At 44.9% G+C, this 14,884-nt stretch overlaps 1 protein-coding gene across 1 annotated transcript in view; it reads left to right on the forward strand.

Moving 5' to 3' along the window:
• frem3 (Fras1 related extracellular matrix 3) overlaps positions 1–14,879 on the forward strand; it is a 31,934-nt gene extending 17,055 nt beyond the window's left edge. Inside the window, exons 3-24 of the mRNA XM_030423161.1 lie at positions 167–313; positions 1,403–1,633; positions 1,756–1,881; positions 2,189–2,440; positions 5,729–5,878; positions 5,967–6,176; positions 6,789–6,986; positions 7,069–7,233; positions 7,424–7,606; positions 7,702–7,832; positions 8,687–8,845; positions 8,945–9,248; positions 9,335–9,466; positions 9,560–9,891; positions 10,355–10,547; positions 10,638–10,742; positions 11,078–11,205; positions 11,313–11,447; positions 12,518–12,644; positions 12,744–12,931; positions 13,031–13,177; positions 13,258–14,879. Coding sequence (XP_030279021.1) covers positions 167–313; positions 1,403–1,633; positions 1,756–1,881; positions 2,189–2,440; positions 5,729–5,878; positions 5,967–6,176; positions 6,789–6,986; positions 7,069–7,233; positions 7,424–7,606; positions 7,702–7,832; positions 8,687–8,845; positions 8,945–9,248; positions 9,335–9,466; positions 9,560–9,891; positions 10,355–10,547; positions 10,638–10,742; positions 11,078–11,205; positions 11,313–11,447; positions 12,518–12,644; positions 12,744–12,931; positions 13,031–13,177; positions 13,258–13,827 — 4,313 coding nt within the window. The 3' untranslated portion in view covers positions 13,828–14,879. The remainder of the gene's footprint in view (positions 1–166; positions 314–1,402; positions 1,634–1,755; positions 1,882–2,188; positions 2,441–5,728; positions 5,879–5,966; positions 6,177–6,788; positions 6,987–7,068; positions 7,234–7,423; positions 7,607–7,701; positions 7,833–8,686; positions 8,846–8,944; positions 9,249–9,334; positions 9,467–9,559; positions 9,892–10,354; positions 10,548–10,637; positions 10,743–11,077; positions 11,206–11,312; positions 11,448–12,517; positions 12,645–12,743; positions 12,932–13,030; positions 13,178–13,257) is intronic.
• Positions 14,880–14,884: the final 5 nt, after the last annotated feature.

Consider the following 14,884-nt stretch of genomic DNA (forward strand, 5'->3'; position numbering starts at 1 on the left):
GATTCCTTTTATCTTTGAGTCCAGAGCACATTGACGTTTATATGCCTCAGTGGCTCCTAACGTGAACTAAATAGATTGTCTCCTCATTGCAATGTGCAGCGGAGGACATCTTTTAAATAAAGACCTGCTGCACTAAACTCCTTTTTTTTTTTCTTTTGTCTTTTAGGTGGAAACAAACTGAAGCCTCAGCCATTCCGGCTCAACTGGGCTTGGATCTCTCTGGAGAGGGAATACTATCTGGTGGATGAGGACGCCAAATTCCTGGAGGTGACGCTCAAACGCAGAGGCTACCTGGGGGAAACCTCCTTCGTCAGTAAGTGTTGAAGGCCGTTCGTTTAACAGCTGAATGGATGTCCTTAACTTTACGGATTAACTGTATGGATTATATTTTTTGACTTCTTTTTTTACTTTGGTTTCCTTCTAGAGTCATCATCAAACTTTGTAGTGCTCTTGTTCCTGTCAGGAATTAATTGATATGAAGGATGATGACACTAAACAACATGCCCTTATTAAACTGACAATTTAACAAAGAATTATTGCCCCTTTAGCTGTTTCCTGAGCCCGTATGATATTATTTATGTGCAGTTTTAAAGGGCAGCCCTGCTATAAAACGTCATCTCATAACCCTCCCATTTAAAATCTACGCAGATTCATGTTGAGGTCCTTGTAGGATGTCTTTCGTTTAATCCCCGCAGCGAAACTGAAGGAAACTTTTAAACCAACACCAAACCAATAACAGCGCTTGATCCCTAAAGGTGCAGAATCTTTTGTGCTCTTGTCTGACTGCTGCTCCATTTCCTCCCTTGTCTGAAAGAGGTGCGACTGAGAGCACATATAACCTTTCCTAGGAGAGGTCACGAGGAAATGTCAACATGCTGGTGGCTGTGGCTGCGTCAGACGTTTGCATGCAACAGATTTATCACGGCACCGTGTCATCGCGAACACTTCTGTCTTTGAAGATACAGGAAAGGAAACCACTGACCACGCCAATAAATAACATTCATCCCAATTCCAGAATTAACGTTGGCATTGTACGGAATCTCTTTTATGATTTGACAACACTGTGGTTAAGGACTGCTTAAGTTTTTCGCTGCAAAAAACACTTGAGTTAAGGCGAGGAAGAGATCCTGATTTGGGTTTAAAGACTCGCTTTTGTTGCCAGAACACGGCTGCAAGTGTTGTCTCGAGTTGGTCTTAAACAGTGCTCTCTCTACCTGTATTGTAACGTTGATATGACACTTAAAACACATCCGTGATTTGCAGAAATGTAAAATGCCAACGTTTGATTCAAGCGACTGGGTTGAAAACATTACAGATGCTGATTGTATCCGTGTATCCATGGAGCCAAGTTGAAAAAAAAAAAACAGCTCAATATGACTCTTTTCACATCCCTCCTCTTCAGGTATCGGCACCGTGGATGGGACAGCGGTGAAGGACAAAGACTTCCGTGGCAAAGCCCAGAAGCAGGTCCAGTTCAACCCAGGCCAGACGACAGCAACGTGGAAGGTGAAGATCTTCACAGACCAGGAGTTTGAAACCTCGGAGACCTTCGAGATTCAGCTGTCCGATCCAGTCATGGCTGTGCTGGAGTTTCCCGACACTGCAACAGTCGAGATCGTTGATCCTGGAGATGGTAGGAGTCCAACAATCAAGTCTTACCACCATCAACCACCTACTAAATTAAAGACATTAATAAAGCTTCGAGAATTTCGTGTTCATGATCGCTCATCAGCTGTGGTTGTCTTTCCACAACAGAATCGACGGTCTTCATTCCTCAGGCAGAGTTCAAGATTGAAGAGGATGTCGGAGAGCTGGTAGTGCCGGTGCGGCGCTCAGGAGATGCCAGCCAGGAACTCATGGTCGTCTGTTTCACTCAGCAAGGTGAGATGAAAGTGTTTGTAATTACTGTCTTAGAAAAGAAAGGATCCCAAGATTACATGTAAAGACACTTTCAATTAAGATAAATGTAGGTAACACAGTAAATGTGGGAGCGCACTAACCTACTTTTGCCTTAATTATTATTTTCACTTGCTATTTTCTATCTATTATATTACATAACATTATCTATATATGTATGTATTTTATTACCATTTCCCTTTAAGATCTCATGCTACCGGCACTCCCACAGGAATAGCTGAAGTTTTTAAGTTTGATCCCTTCTCCTTTCTCTCCTCCCATAATTCCTCAGCCACGGCCACAGGCACCATACCGAGCACCGTGCTGTCCTACTCTGATTACATCACCCGGCCTGAGGACCACAACAGCGTGCTGCGTTTTGACAAGGACGAGCGCGAGAAACTCTGCCGCATCATCATCATCGACGACTCCCTGTACGAGGAGGAAGAGAGCTTCAACGTCAGCCTCAGCATGCCCATGGGCGGGCAGGTGGGCGCCAACTTCCCGACAGCCAGGGTGACCATCCTGGCAGACAGCGATGACGGTGAGCGCAGTGGGATTTACCACATTTTCTCAGCCTTGCAAGCTTCATGGGTCTCTGTGGATGGATGGATGGATGGATGGATGGATAGATGGATTGATTGGATGAATTCCTTAAAGACTTCCTGACCTCATGTTTCAACTACAAACTACCAACAAACAAACGCATGATTTAGTAAATTTATAGACTCACAAGTGGAAGGAATGCATTTTGTCTTAACATTTGCGTGTGTAGTGGGCTATAAAGATGCAAAGATGAGCTGATTTATGATCAATTCAAACATTATTATTAGGAAAATGCTCTTTTCTTCAAGGATCTAAGGCAATGTGATCTCCAATTTTGGGCTATAAATTGACTTGACGCGGTTTTGCACCATTTTTGTGTTTGGACAAGAAGCCAAAACCCTAGTGGAAAGTATGTGTTTTTGAAAACACACATATATGTGTAGAACAGGCCTGAGGTCTTGTTGGCAGTTATGGATGATCCTGTTGCTCTGTGACCTTTTGATGCTCTGCACACCATTAAGCCACCAAAGGTGCACAGACGGCACGGTAACCCCAGTCGCCAAATGAAAAGCCCCGGATACTGTACCTGCCGTGATGGCTTATAGAGTAAGTTGAGAGCCGTTACCCCTCCTGTGCCGGGGTCTGACTGCTTTGTTTACATTCTCTGCTTCATTTATCCACCATACTCTGTCTGCCTGTGTCTGTCTGTCTGAGTGTTAGAGACAAGATAACAATAGACAGGTGTTTAGGGGGAGAACGAAGGCCTCGCTGGATGTTATGCTACACTGTAGGCTGTCTGACAGATAAAAGGACTTTAAACCTCGCTCTGCTCCTCAAGCGACCCCCGTCCTCATTGGCATTCAGGGGAGCTCAGGGGAACCAGAGGGCATCCCTTTGTCTGCAGGGACCAAAAGGCAGGTGGTGGAGAGAGGAGGACTATGCAGGGAATCCAAATGACTGGCATGTTTTTACTCTTTTCCCTTGTTTTAAGGTATTCAGGGCTACGCTGCCTGATGCTGTCACAGATACTCGTCTTGCTAGATTTCAACTTCAGGACGACAGGGAAGTTTTTTAAAAGCCGTAAATCACAAATGTGACAAAAACTTAATGCTCAAATTCTTAAAATCCTTTAGGCCCTCCTTGTCTTTCTTTTACCACCAGTACTACCCAGACTTGTGTTGTCATTTTGTGCTCCTCACAGTCCTCCTCTATATCTCCGACCTTTCACCGGGGCTAATTTCCTGTACTCACTTGTTGTAACGACAGACCTGCTCGCAGATCAAGCATCCCTCCCGACCAATTTGGAGCAGGAGCACAATTGAACTTTATGTATAAATAATCAGCGTGCATTCCCAGACATGTGAAGAGACAAGAGAAGACTCCTCAGTGTAAACCTCTATTGTGGCATACTTCTTGGTGGGTCCTAAAGCAACACCCCACCATAAATCTGGTTCAGTGTGTGTGTGAGTGTGTCTGTGTGTGTACTACCATCTGCCTGCCTGAGTAAACTTGTGGTTTGGACTCTTTCCAGCGTCGAGCCTCCATTGTTACCGTATTTATCTGGCTCTTCCTCCCACTGATCTTTGAGGTTGCCATGTTGGCACTCATTCCCCTCATACAGCCCCCTCCTTCTCATACTCCCTATAGTACTAAATAGCCCGGTTGGAGGCTGAAAGACATTGAAAGTGTGCCAGGAATCCTCCCTTCAGCATCAGTTGTCTGTCACAGCATCAGTCAACTTATATGTCAAACCAAGATCTGCCAATTCTGCCCATGAACCAATAATTGAATGCGACTTTATTGTAACAACTTACATGTTTTGGACTGCTGACTTCCTCACATCCATCAAACAACACTTTAAATGGACAAAATGGTAGAGTCACATGGCCATATCGCCAACTCAACCCAAGCTGCAAGCTAAGATATGTTGAAAAGTTATGTCGTATGTTGTCAAAACACTGTGCTTATTGTAGGGTTAGATTAAGGTGCAAAAATCAAGTACAAATTTGAACGTAACGTGCTTCAATGTCAGCATGTTTTAAGTGAGGTTATAACACTTTTGCAACGCTGTGACCACAGGTGACCACAAGTGACAGTTTAGCAAATAACAAGTGATGTCATACATTGTGTCAGCAAGAGCACTAATAAATGTTACTTATCCAGCAATATCATAGCTAATATTTGACACAATAAGCGTACGGTTGTCTCTACCACCACCAGAGTGTTTTGAATTTTGTATGGGTGTGTTTTATTGGTAATTGATTCTACTAAGAGAAATAATGGACAAGTCTGAGGTTGCCAAGTCATGATAAATCCCTTGCCTACCCCACATTTCCTGTTCCTTTTTAATTTTTCTACTCATCAGGATGGATCACTGCAAACACCTTTTTTTAATGACTTAAAACCCTGATATTTATTTATGCTAATGTTTAATCCTGCATTATTACTGAAAAAAGGAGAGATGTTTCCCAACCTGGCAACTCGAATGTTGCTCTTGTTGATGGCTAATAGCTGATTGACAAAACATTACCAAATAAAGTGCTAATTATTAATAGTTTCTTCCACTAATTATGATTTACAAACCCCTTTATAGAGGGTGCCCTTAAATTTTCTCTGTTTCTGGCATTTCTCTCTTTCATGTCTCATAGTTCAAAAGCCGTGGGTCTGAATTTGCACCTCTATCACTTGATCTCTACGACCACCGGCTGGACAGAGTGTGATGAAAACACGCTTTATACAGAAGTGAGGAGAGATGAATTGACAGAGTGATGCAGAGGTCAGAATTCCTGCCCTCTGCCTTTGTAAAGAAGATGGTTGCCTCTGTGTCTCTGCCAAACCCTCACCATACTGCTTATCAGCCGCTCTATCATCAGAAACGGGGAACATCCCTCCGCTCGTACACACCCTTGTCTTCAGGTGTATCCGCAGCCCTTTGGCGTTGAGTTCAGACAGAGCTGTCTGGATTTAGATGAGTGGGGGAGGGAGGATGAGAGGGATGACAGCTCTCCTCCTGTGCTGAGTCAGAAATGAGGGCGTTCGTTTGGCTCATTCATGCCGATTTGTCCCTGAACCTGATCGCAAATCTGCAAAATATGTTATCTGAATGTAAAATCGACCAAAAAAACATCCATCCTGGACTAAAAGCTTTCGTTGCTCTGTCCCTCTAACAAGGGACGTTTGTTCTCACAACCAGGAAAAACTCGTGAAAATACAATATTCAGATAAATAAATGAAGTTATAAACGAATAATAATATTTCTTTCTTTGATTGATTTCCACTTTCACAGAGCCCTCCCTGTATTTTGGGGAACCCGAGTACATCGTGGATGAGAGTTCAGGCTACGTTGAGGTGAAGGTCTGGAGGACTGGGACTGACCTGTCTAAGACGGCCACTGTCACCGTCCGCTCCAGGAAGAGTGAGCCCGTCTCTGCAGAAGGTACACTAAGCAGTCCAACACAACGGCCGACACTTAGTCATGACTTCATCACAGGGCTCGTTCATGGTTGTTCCTCTCTGTCTGACAGCTGGACTGGACTACGTCGGCATCAGTCGCAACCTGGACTTTGCTCCCGGAGTGACGATGCAGACGTTCAGAGTGACCATCCTGGATGATCTGGGTCAGCCGGAGCTGGAGGGGCCGGAGACCTTTGACCTCGTGTTGCGGATGCCCATGAACGCTGTGCTGGGAGAACCAAGCAAGACCACCATCACCATCAATGATACGTTCACTGACTGTGAGTGCCGGACAGACATATGAACCCTTATTATGTAAAGAATGTCCAAAGCTACAGTAACATTACACTCTGTTCCGTTTGAGCTGATTTGAGTCAATTGCTGTTATTTTCATCTCCCTATTCAGCATTTATAAGCAGTACGTGAACAAATAATAAATGGTAGGCTGCGCAATTCATTATGATATGATGAAAATCAAGTACAATGTCCAAATCACAGAAGCTATTTTGAATGAATAATTTATATTTAAAATACTATGTTTTGCAATATATTGTTAGAGGTAATGAGATTTATTGATGTACACAATAATATTACTAAGTGATCATATAAATGTACAAATCCTTTAAAATTACACTTTTAAAAAATCCTGTACTATGCCCTGCTATGGGTCTAAAGTTGCTTTAGCAAATTTATGAATAATTGATCCAATTTAGGATATTTATATTAGGTTAATAACGATTTTATGGTGTGTTCATAAATATGTATTCACTGTTTATACACTGTTTATATAGTCATCAGTTATGTTGATACGAGAATAATGAATGACTCTTGAATCCAGCTTTACCCAAACACTGAGAGGTTCTCCTGTAACAAGTTGATTTCTGTCTTTGCAGTGCCCAAGGTTCAGTTTAAGGAAGGAAGCTACAAGGTTGACGAGTCTGACGGGGAGGTGACAGCCATCGTGTACCGCAGTGGAGACATCAACATCAGGTCCACGGTGCGCTGCTACACCCGCCAAGGCTCTGCTCAGGTCATGATAGACTTCAGCGAAAGACCCAACACCGACGGATCGATCATCACTTTCCTGCCAGGTGAGACGTCCCCTCTGCTTCCTAAACGTCCCTTTATATCCTGCAGCACTTTATCTAAAATATGTTAACCATGCCTCTCCAGGTGAGACCGAGAAGCCGTGTGTGGTCAGCCTGATGGACGACTCCGTCCACGAGGAGGATGAGGAGTTCCGCCTCGTCCTGGGAACTCCCAAGAGCAAGTCTCAGTACGGAGCTTCTATCGGGGAGCAGAAGGAGGCGCTGGTCACCGTCACAGATGTGAAAGACAGTACGTGCCAAATAACTAATTCAAACAATACAAGAATTGGGCATCTATACATCTTAGAAACTGTTAGAATGTTTTTTCACTTTTTCACAAGGTAGCAAAATTGATTTTGTGTGTTTCCTGTTTTGGTGTAAGTTTAAGAAGCCAAAAAATGTCAGAGTCCAATCTAATTCTAATTTTCTTCCTGTTCTAGAGCCCATCATCCGTTTCTCTGAGATCAAGTACAGTGTGCGTGAACCTCAGATCAAAGGTGACGTGGCTATTGTGAAGATTCCTATCCTGCGTGTTGGAGACACCTCCAAAGTCTCAGTGGTGAGGGTGCACACCAAGGACGGCTCCGCGACCTCTGGAGAGGACTACAACCCGCTGTCAGAGGGTGAGGACCCGGTTTAGTGCCCGCACATTGCCTCCTGATGTGAACTTGCGTTGTTTTTTTAATGGTTGCTCAATTACACTCCCTCTGTGTCTAAGACGTCGAGTTCAAGGAAGGTGAGAAGGAACACTTTGTGGAGATTGAGATCCTGTACGACGGCCAGAGAGAGATGAGGGAGGCCTTCATCGTGCACATGAAGCCAGACGACAACATGGTGGCTGAGATACAGGTGACACAAAGGGCCACGCAAACAAATACAAACCGGTAGCAAGTTGTAAATATGCGCACACGTACAGTGCCGCGTATCCACACACATGAGAGCATGCGCCCTGTCATGTCAGCCTGTGTTAAAATAGCCAGGCAGCAGCTGGCATTGCTGTCAGCACGCCTTGAACCACAGAGCCTTATAAAAAGCTTTTCCCTCTGGAATGAGATGCTGATGGGGAATGTCCCAGCAGAGCCAAACAGTAGACACACCTATAAACAGAACTGGGACATTCTACCCATATACTGGACATCAGACGTGTTCGGCTCACATGACCGGTTCAGAGATGTTGGGTACCAAAACCCGAGGAGATGAATGGTAAAAAAAAAAAAAAAAAAAAGATGTTATACTGACACTGGTTCACCTCAGCGACATTAAGATACAACCTGCATATATTTTGCTGAGTTGTGTAACTACATTATCCCAAAAGTGCTATAATTTTCAAGCAAGGCAAACACAACAAAACATAAAATGAAACTTTGTCCATGAACATCTCTGCTCAAGTACCATCACATGACGGTGGTCGTTTTACAGTGAAGACAACATCTCCCATGACCCCATGATTTTGGGAGAAGAAGTGGCCGAAAATATATATATTGTGGTTTTTGTCGGAGTTAATTGTGTTAAACTGCTTTGTAAAGGGCTACATGGTGCTAGTATCCACATCAGAATCTAATAGATTCTTCTTTCGGCTATGGACCGAACCAAAAGCGTAGTCTTGTTCACAGAGGTTATCGTCATCATCGTCCTTTATTTAAAACAAAAACAAAAACAAAAACAAAAACACTATTTAACGTCGCCTTTCCTCCTCGTTCCAGATGAACAAGGCCATTGTCTACATCGAGGAGATGGACAGTGTGGCTGATGTCACCTTCCCTGCCGTGCCCCAGGTGGTTTCCCTGCTCATGTATGACGACACAGCTAAAACCAAAGACCAGCCCCACCCGGCCAATGGATACCCTGTCGTGTGTGTGACGGTGAGTGCAGTTCTCCAGCTGCTTTTGGAAGCCACACACACACACACCTTCAGATTTGTTAAATTTTTCAGCTGCCTTCTGTCTCGTCATTTCTCGCAGGCTTGCAACCCGAAGTACCACGACTTTGACAAAACCGGTTCCATCTGCACGGCGGAGCACATCAACGACACTCTCACTCAGTACCGCTGGCTGGTCAGCGCCCCCACCGGGTCGGATGGAGTGACCAGCCCCATGAGGGAGGTGGACACAAATACTTTCTTCACCAACACCAAGTCCATCACTTTGGATTCCATCTACTTCCAGGCCGGCTCAAGGGTTCAGTGTGCAGCACGGGCCTTCAACGCCAATGGAGATGCCGGCCTGGAGCTTTCCAGCCCCATTGCTGTGATCAGTAAAGAGGAGGGTGAGTGAGGGACTGAAGGGCGAGCCGCACATTTAGTATGCTTTGTATCAAGATCATTGGTTTAACCGGCTTCCGACTCTCTGCAGGAATGTGTCAGCCTCGTGTCCAAGGCACTGTTGGAGCTGAACCTTTCTCTGCTAAGATCCGCTACACCGGTCCAGATGACCCGGACTTCCCCAACCTCATTAAACTGACCGTCAACATGCCTCACATGGATGGTGAGCAGTATACATTTGTTGCATCACATCACTGTTAATAAGTCACTTTAAAAAAAACACCCAGAAACTTAACAAGCATTTCACTCTTCACAGGCATGTTGCCAGTCATCTCCACAAGACCTCTGTCCAACTTTGAGCTCACCCTTAGCCCGGACGGCACACGTGTGGGCAACCACCGCTGCTCCAACCTGCTGGACTTCAACGAGATCCAAACCGGCCACGGCTTCATCACGGATGCAACGAAGAACCCCGAAATCATCGGCGAGACTTCGCCCTACCAGTACAACCCGATCATGCGCTCCACCAACTCTCTGCGCTTCTACAGGAACCTCAACTTAGAGGCCTGCCTCTGGGAGTTCACCAGCTACTACGACATGTCAGAGCTGCTGAACGACTGTGGAGGCTCCATAGGCACAGATGGACAGGTAGGACGGACATATTGGAGATTCTAACGTTAAGATCAGTGGATACACTCTGAGGGTCAAAGTTATGTGCAAAATTTATGTCAGCATCAAACTACGTCATCATTGTTTTGATAGAGGAACCCCCCAGTGTCAGAAAATGACAAACTGTGTTTTTAAATTAAATGCTGAACAACCCAAATTAACAAAGTGGAGGAATGAAACCACAGTACAGATACAACTTAAAGAACCCCGATGAGCTTCAATTGTTGAGCTGTCGTTAATGACAGCTATGGCATGTACCCGGCCCGCTAGCTTATTACAGGTGAGGTGGCCGGCGGCAGTAACCCTCCAACCAGCACTGCACGTAGTCATCAAGCTTGTAGAACCACGTAGTTTCACCGTGCCACTTTTCCGATGTGGTCTTTTAACTCATACAGAGATACTTCTGTCTTATCCTCGACAATGTGATTTATCTCTTGTTTAGGTGCTGAACCTGGTCCAGTCCTACGTCACCCTGCGTGTCCCCCTCTTTGTGTCCTACGTCTTCCACTCTCCAGTGGCTGTGGGAGGCTGGCAGCACTTTGACCTGCAGTCAGAGCTCAAACTCACCTTCGTGTACGACACAGCTATTTTGTGGCAGGACGGCATCGGCAGCCCGCCTGAGGCTGAGCTACAAGGTGTGTTCTCGCCCCAGTGCTGCTCCCTGCCTGTGCGGACAGAAGTCTGCGTGTGAAACACGTGTCAAACTGTGTTCTCTGCTCTCACAGGAGCCATGTACCCAACCAGTATGCGTATAAATGAGGAAGGACGTCTGGTGGTCAACTTCAAGACGGAGGCTCGCTTCAGGGGACAGTTTGTTATGTCTCATTCAGGTAAGATCGGCGCCTGTGCACTCACATACATCCCCTGAACCTATCCGATGTGGTCACTCTATACAGCGACCTCCTACTGGGTTACCCTGTGGCCCATATCCTCTCTTCATCTATTTCTGGAGCTCCACATTAGGGGTCCTTCCTGTGTGAAAGTACCAGAGGTCATTCCAGCAAATGTCAAAATGACCCCGCAGCGTTTTACAGTTAGGAAGCGAGTGACACGAACAATGTAGAAGGTCACTCCACGAATAAAAAAAGGCAGACGCCGTCGCTCGCTCTCGTTCGGATAAAATGCAGCTTTGAGGATTTACGACAGTACACGCGTTTGTTTTCAGGAACCAGCGTGTCATCCATGGTGATGTGCGCCGACCACCCCGGGCTCACATTCACGCTGTCCCTCGTCAGGACCGAGCCGACTTACAACCAGCCCATGCAGCAGTGGAGCTTCGTCTCGGACTTCGCCGTGAGTCCATATGAAGCCACAAAATTGCCAGCTGCTGTGAAACAATTATAAACTTCATCATCAACACTCTCTCCCTCTCTCTCTCTCTCTCTGTGTGTGACCTGTAGGTGCGAGACTACTCTGGCACCTACACAGTGAAGGTGATCCCCTGCATTGCGTCACCCAATGGCGAGTTCAGCATCCCCCCTGTCTGCCACCCGAGAGAGCCGCTGACGTTTGACATGGACATTCGCTTCCAGCAGGTCAGCTTGGATGTCCTGACGAAATAATCCGTGGTCATCGCGAGAACGCAGATGTTTTCTTTTTAGCATGATACTGCAAAAAGGCCATGTCAATCATTCAGACCAGTCATACCTAACTTTTCCTATCATTGAGTAAACTGATGACTCGCGGGGTGATATATTTTAATAGACATTTCACATTATATTCAATGGATAATAATAATAAGAAGAAGAACTGATAACCTACAATTAACCAGATTTGTGAATGCAGTGATGCAGCAAGTGATTTTAATTCATTTTGAACTGATCATTTCCTGTGATTATTGCATCAGAGTTAACTTTTCCTCATATTTTAGGAGCTTTTCATAAGATTATCTGTCTCTCTTATGTATTTTTCGAATTTATAAAAATCTAACAAACTTAATGGGCCTCTTTTTTGTCAGATTCAGTGTGTTCTTCTCCCTGAAGCATGGCTTCATCATAGTTGTCTCAACTGCCTACTCCCTGATTTGTTTCAACTACTGACTTACGAGGCTTTTCAGCAGAGTGAATGCCTAGGGAACAACCTTTTGTTATCTTGTGATAACGGGTTAATTTATCTCGTTATCTCGGGTTAGCAACGCTTGTTTTTCGTCGAGATACTAAGACCAATTATTCTGTTCTCATGAAAAAAGCTATTTTTTAATCTCGAGATAACAAAACAATTCACTAGTTAAACCAAGATAAAGGAAGTTCAAAATAATAGCACCTAAAGTGTCAAGATATACTCCTTCTGTATACGTTTTCCTACGCCCCTTAAAATCAAGAAGGCCTTGTGACCTTTGTGATGCGTCGGCGACCCCTAGTGGTAGACTTTAAAATAAATGAATGAGGTTTATTTGTTTCCAGTGAAGATGAATATATAAGAACAAACTAGAATAAACCAGTTTAGGAAGATTCCTCATCAAAAATGTTGATTTGCCAAAGAAGAAAGTTACATGATGTCACAGATTCTCAGTGTTAACAAACATTTACTACAGAATTAATTGCTATTTTTCTGCCATTTTCATTTATACTCATAATCTGCTCTGTGACCCTGTTCTGTGCTGCAGGTGAGTGACCCGGTCGCAGCCGAGTTCAGCCTCAACACTCAGATGTTCCTGCTTTCCAAGAAGGAGTTGTGGCTGTCTGATGGCTCCATGGGCTTCGGGGAGGGAACCGATGCTGCATTTTCTGATGGTACTACAACACTGCCACCTAGTGGATTTTGGTAAACATCACGGCTGAGGAACATTCACCCTTGAGTCCCACTTACAAACCATCTGTCCTTTCCCTTAGGCTCCATGATCTACGGCCGTGTGATGGTGGACCCAGTCCAGAACCTGGGCGACTCCTTCTCCTGCAGCATTGAGAAGGTTTTCCTCTGCACCGGAGCAGACGGCTACGTTCCCAAGTACAACCCCACCAACAAGGAGTACGGTTGCCTGGCAGATGCTCCCTCTCTGCTTTACAGGTTCAAGATCCTGGTAAGATGCAATGGATCCTCAAGAAAAAAAAAAAATTGTGTCTTGTGTGGAAGAAAGAAAGTTGAGGTCATATCTGGTTTCTGTGTGTGTGTTGTGCAGGACAAGGCCCAGCCGGAGACTCAAGCTTCAGCATTTGGTGATGTTCATTTTAAGGCCACTCTTGCTCAAGACACACCTGGAGCTCTTCCTCTGGTCAGACAACCGGGATCGGATGGCTTCACACTCTCCTCATCTCCACTTTTCCAGGTCTGTGTGATTCCTAAACTAGTATATTCATGTAGAGCATTAAAGAATAAGGAACACACTCAAACATGTTTCTCTTGCAGGTGGCTGCTGGTCGAGAATGGTTCATCCACACCATTTACACCGTCCGCTCCAGAGAGAATGCCAACCGTAACATTGGCAAGCGCAGCGTGGAGTATCTACATCACAGCATGTCCTCTGTTGAGCAGCCAGAGACCTCCATCGTGGCCAGCCACCGCCAGCGGCGTGCCGTACGTGACGCCTCTGAACTGGCTCTGACTCAGGACATAGGTGTTGAAAACAACCGGGGCACCAACTTGCAGCACATCGCTCTAGACCGAGCAGACCGCATGGTGGTCAGTCAGCGCCAGCCCTGGTCCCCTAACCGCGACGCCCTGTCGGAGCGCCCCTTGCTGGAGAGTTCTGGCAGAGAGCCGGCCGACACCTCCACCCTGCCCATGTTGGTTGGCCTGGCAGGTCTGATCCTCCTCATCTGCCTCATCGCCACCATCGTGGTCCTGCTGCTGCGGCGCAAGAAGAGGGAAAAGAAGACCCAGTTCCCTCCTTACACCACCTCGTCCTCTACCGCCTACAACGGCTACAGCCAAGGCTCAACGAGCATGTGGAGCAGCTCAGACAGCTCTGAGGTCTAGATGTGGAACCCTCCCGACCTTAAAACACCTGCCCCCTTTTTAAAAAGACTGTGATAGTCTCCTCCACCATCGTGCCTTCAAAGCCCAGCTATTGTAACACTGAATAGAGCCCAGTACAACCTGTGGACAGCACAATGTCAGTGTTTAGGGCCTAAATGCAGAGAATGCACCAGTTTTCAGAGGCCTACCGATCTCTGATTATGGTTAGCTTTTGCTGAAATGTACTAAAGGTTTCTGCCTTTTCTGCAGCCTATTTTTAGATTTTCATGGATGTACGCAGAAACCCCTCAAAGTGATTCACCCGCTTCATTGATTGTCAAGTTGTAAAATATCCCGCTTTATTCAATGTTTGAGAATGCATGAAAATCCCAATGAGTAAAAGGCAATCTTGTTTAATTTTAATTAAGTAAATAATTTTCTATGTTCCTCCTTTTAAAATAACTACCGAGTATTTTTTTATTCCTGTAATTCACTGTGTTCATTATTCTGTTTTGTGGAGAGTAGAGCAAAATGGACTGAATGTTAGTTGAAGCTGACCTTAATGAATGATAATGTGATAAATGATTCTTAGTATTGATATTTCACTGTCGTGCTTTAAGAAGCCTGCAGTAAACCTGCCCAATGCCGAGTCACAATGCCAATATGGTGTAATTGAAAGGGATTGTAAATGTCATTTTAGTTTTGAGAATGCAGAAGTTTACTTTTCTTTCTCTCTTTTTTTTTTTTTTTTTACTTTTTCCAAGTCAATGTGGCTGAAATCAGATGCAAAACTTTCTGTGTACATAACAATGTAGGACTATGAGAATAAGGTATTATTACACCCTGGTGAAACTTGAAAAATTATGAACTATACGTCTTTCTGGTTTGTTGATCAAGTCCTGAGAAAAAAACACAAATGCAGCATAAAAGTTATAATTATTATCTACAGGTGACAGTATATTTTAATGTGCCAATTGTTAGCAGACTTTTATGGCGTCTGAATTTTGTGTCAATTTCGAGAGTTTGGATGTATGTACACTTCAACTGCCAAATATTAAATGTCCTTTTTTGAATCAGT

This window comes from Sparus aurata, chromosome 1 (genome assembly GCF_900880675.1).
Source record: "Sparus aurata chromosome 1, fSpaAur1.1, whole genome shotgun sequence".
Classification (NCBI taxonomy): domain Eukaryota; kingdom Metazoa; phylum Chordata; class Actinopteri; order Spariformes; family Sparidae; genus Sparus; species Sparus aurata.